The sequence below is a fragment of the Tupaia chinensis genome, unplaced genomic scaffold, assembly GCF_000334495.1.
Source record: "Tupaia chinensis unplaced genomic scaffold, TupChi_1.0 Scaffold144071_2, whole genome shotgun sequence".
NCBI classification, from domain to species: domain Eukaryota; kingdom Metazoa; phylum Chordata; class Mammalia; order Scandentia; family Tupaiidae; genus Tupaia; species Tupaia belangeri.
The window spans coordinates 234899-235962 of record NW_006203925.1 but is presented as its reverse complement, the minus strand read 5'-3'; the positions used below and the strand labels follow the sequence as shown (position 1 = coordinate 235962).

The 1064-nt window shown below is 64.2% G+C and overlaps 1 protein-coding gene across 1 annotated transcript in view; it reads right to left on the bottom strand.

Moving 5' to 3' along the window:
- OGDHL (oxoglutarate dehydrogenase L) overlaps positions 1-806 on the bottom strand; it is a 25358-nt gene extending 24552 nt beyond the window's left edge. The window contains 2 exon segments of the mRNA XM_014583139.2: positions 3-214; positions 786-806. Coding sequence (XP_014438625.2) covers positions 3-214; positions 786-800 — 227 coding nt within the window. The 5' untranslated portion in view covers positions 801-806.
- Between the last annotated feature and the right edge of the window lie 258 nt (positions 807-1064).

Sequence of the window (1064 nt, the reverse complement as noted above, 5' to 3'; positions counted from 1 at the left end):
AGGCCCTGCCCCGCCAGCCGAGTGCCGAGCCATCGTGCAGGGCCAGGAGCCGTGTGGCCTGTGCCCCCAGCCGGGATGGCAGCAGTCTCAGCTGACTCATTCTGGACACAGGTGACGAAGTAGAGGCATAAACGCGGGCCCAGGACAGGCAGCACTGACGGTCACTCCTCCACGCCCCGGCACACGTTGGTCCTCCTGGCCGGCTGGCCCCGGGCTAGGAAGAGACAAGACGGGTTAACAGCCTCCTGGTCAGTGCCCCGGGAAGTGCCCTGGGGCAGCAGCTACGGTGAGTCCCCGAGCCCCAGCCCTGCTGTGCCCTGCTCCCTCTGTGCCATCCCGAGCCTGATGGAGACAGGCATACCTCCCAGGCGCCCCCTTGGGGAGCTCCCAGCCTAGGTCCTGGGTCACTCAGCGAGCTGGGGCAGCAGTTCTAAGCAGTGGGCACAAGCCCCCACCCTGTAACTCAAGCAAGGGCCCCATGGGCTGGCTGCGCCATGCGTGGTCCAGAGAAAGGAGGGAGAGCAACACGGGGAGCACAGGTGTGGAGGGATGGGGAGTGATGGCCCGACTCCAGGCCCAGGGCACTGCTGGGTCCCTCCAGTCGCCATGGACAACAGGAAGCAGTGTCCCCTATGACTGGAACACTGGCCAGGGCACACTTCCTCCCGGGTGTGACCATGCTGCTGGTGACACAGCCTCGACAAAGACCCCTTCCGAGCTGCGAGGGCAGAAGGCAGCCCCCACCAGTCCAGCTCAGGCTGGAGTCCCCTCTCTGGCTCCCATACCTTCCCCGAGCTCATGCAGGGCAGCCAATGGCCAGGGCGCCTGTGGACTGCCAGCCTACTTCCGAGAGGAACGCCACTGGGGTCATCTCATCCCGTTATGTGACCTGCCCTTTCCTGGGAAAAACTCCTGAATGATGGATGCGCTTTCAATAAGGGTTTTCTCCACCCCCGAGGAGACAGGCATCCTATGGGCTTCTCATCCCAGAGAAGCCCAGGGCTCCCTATCCAGACAGGGAGGGGGCTGACAGCGCCCACTGAGGTTCCTGTTGGCCCTAAACC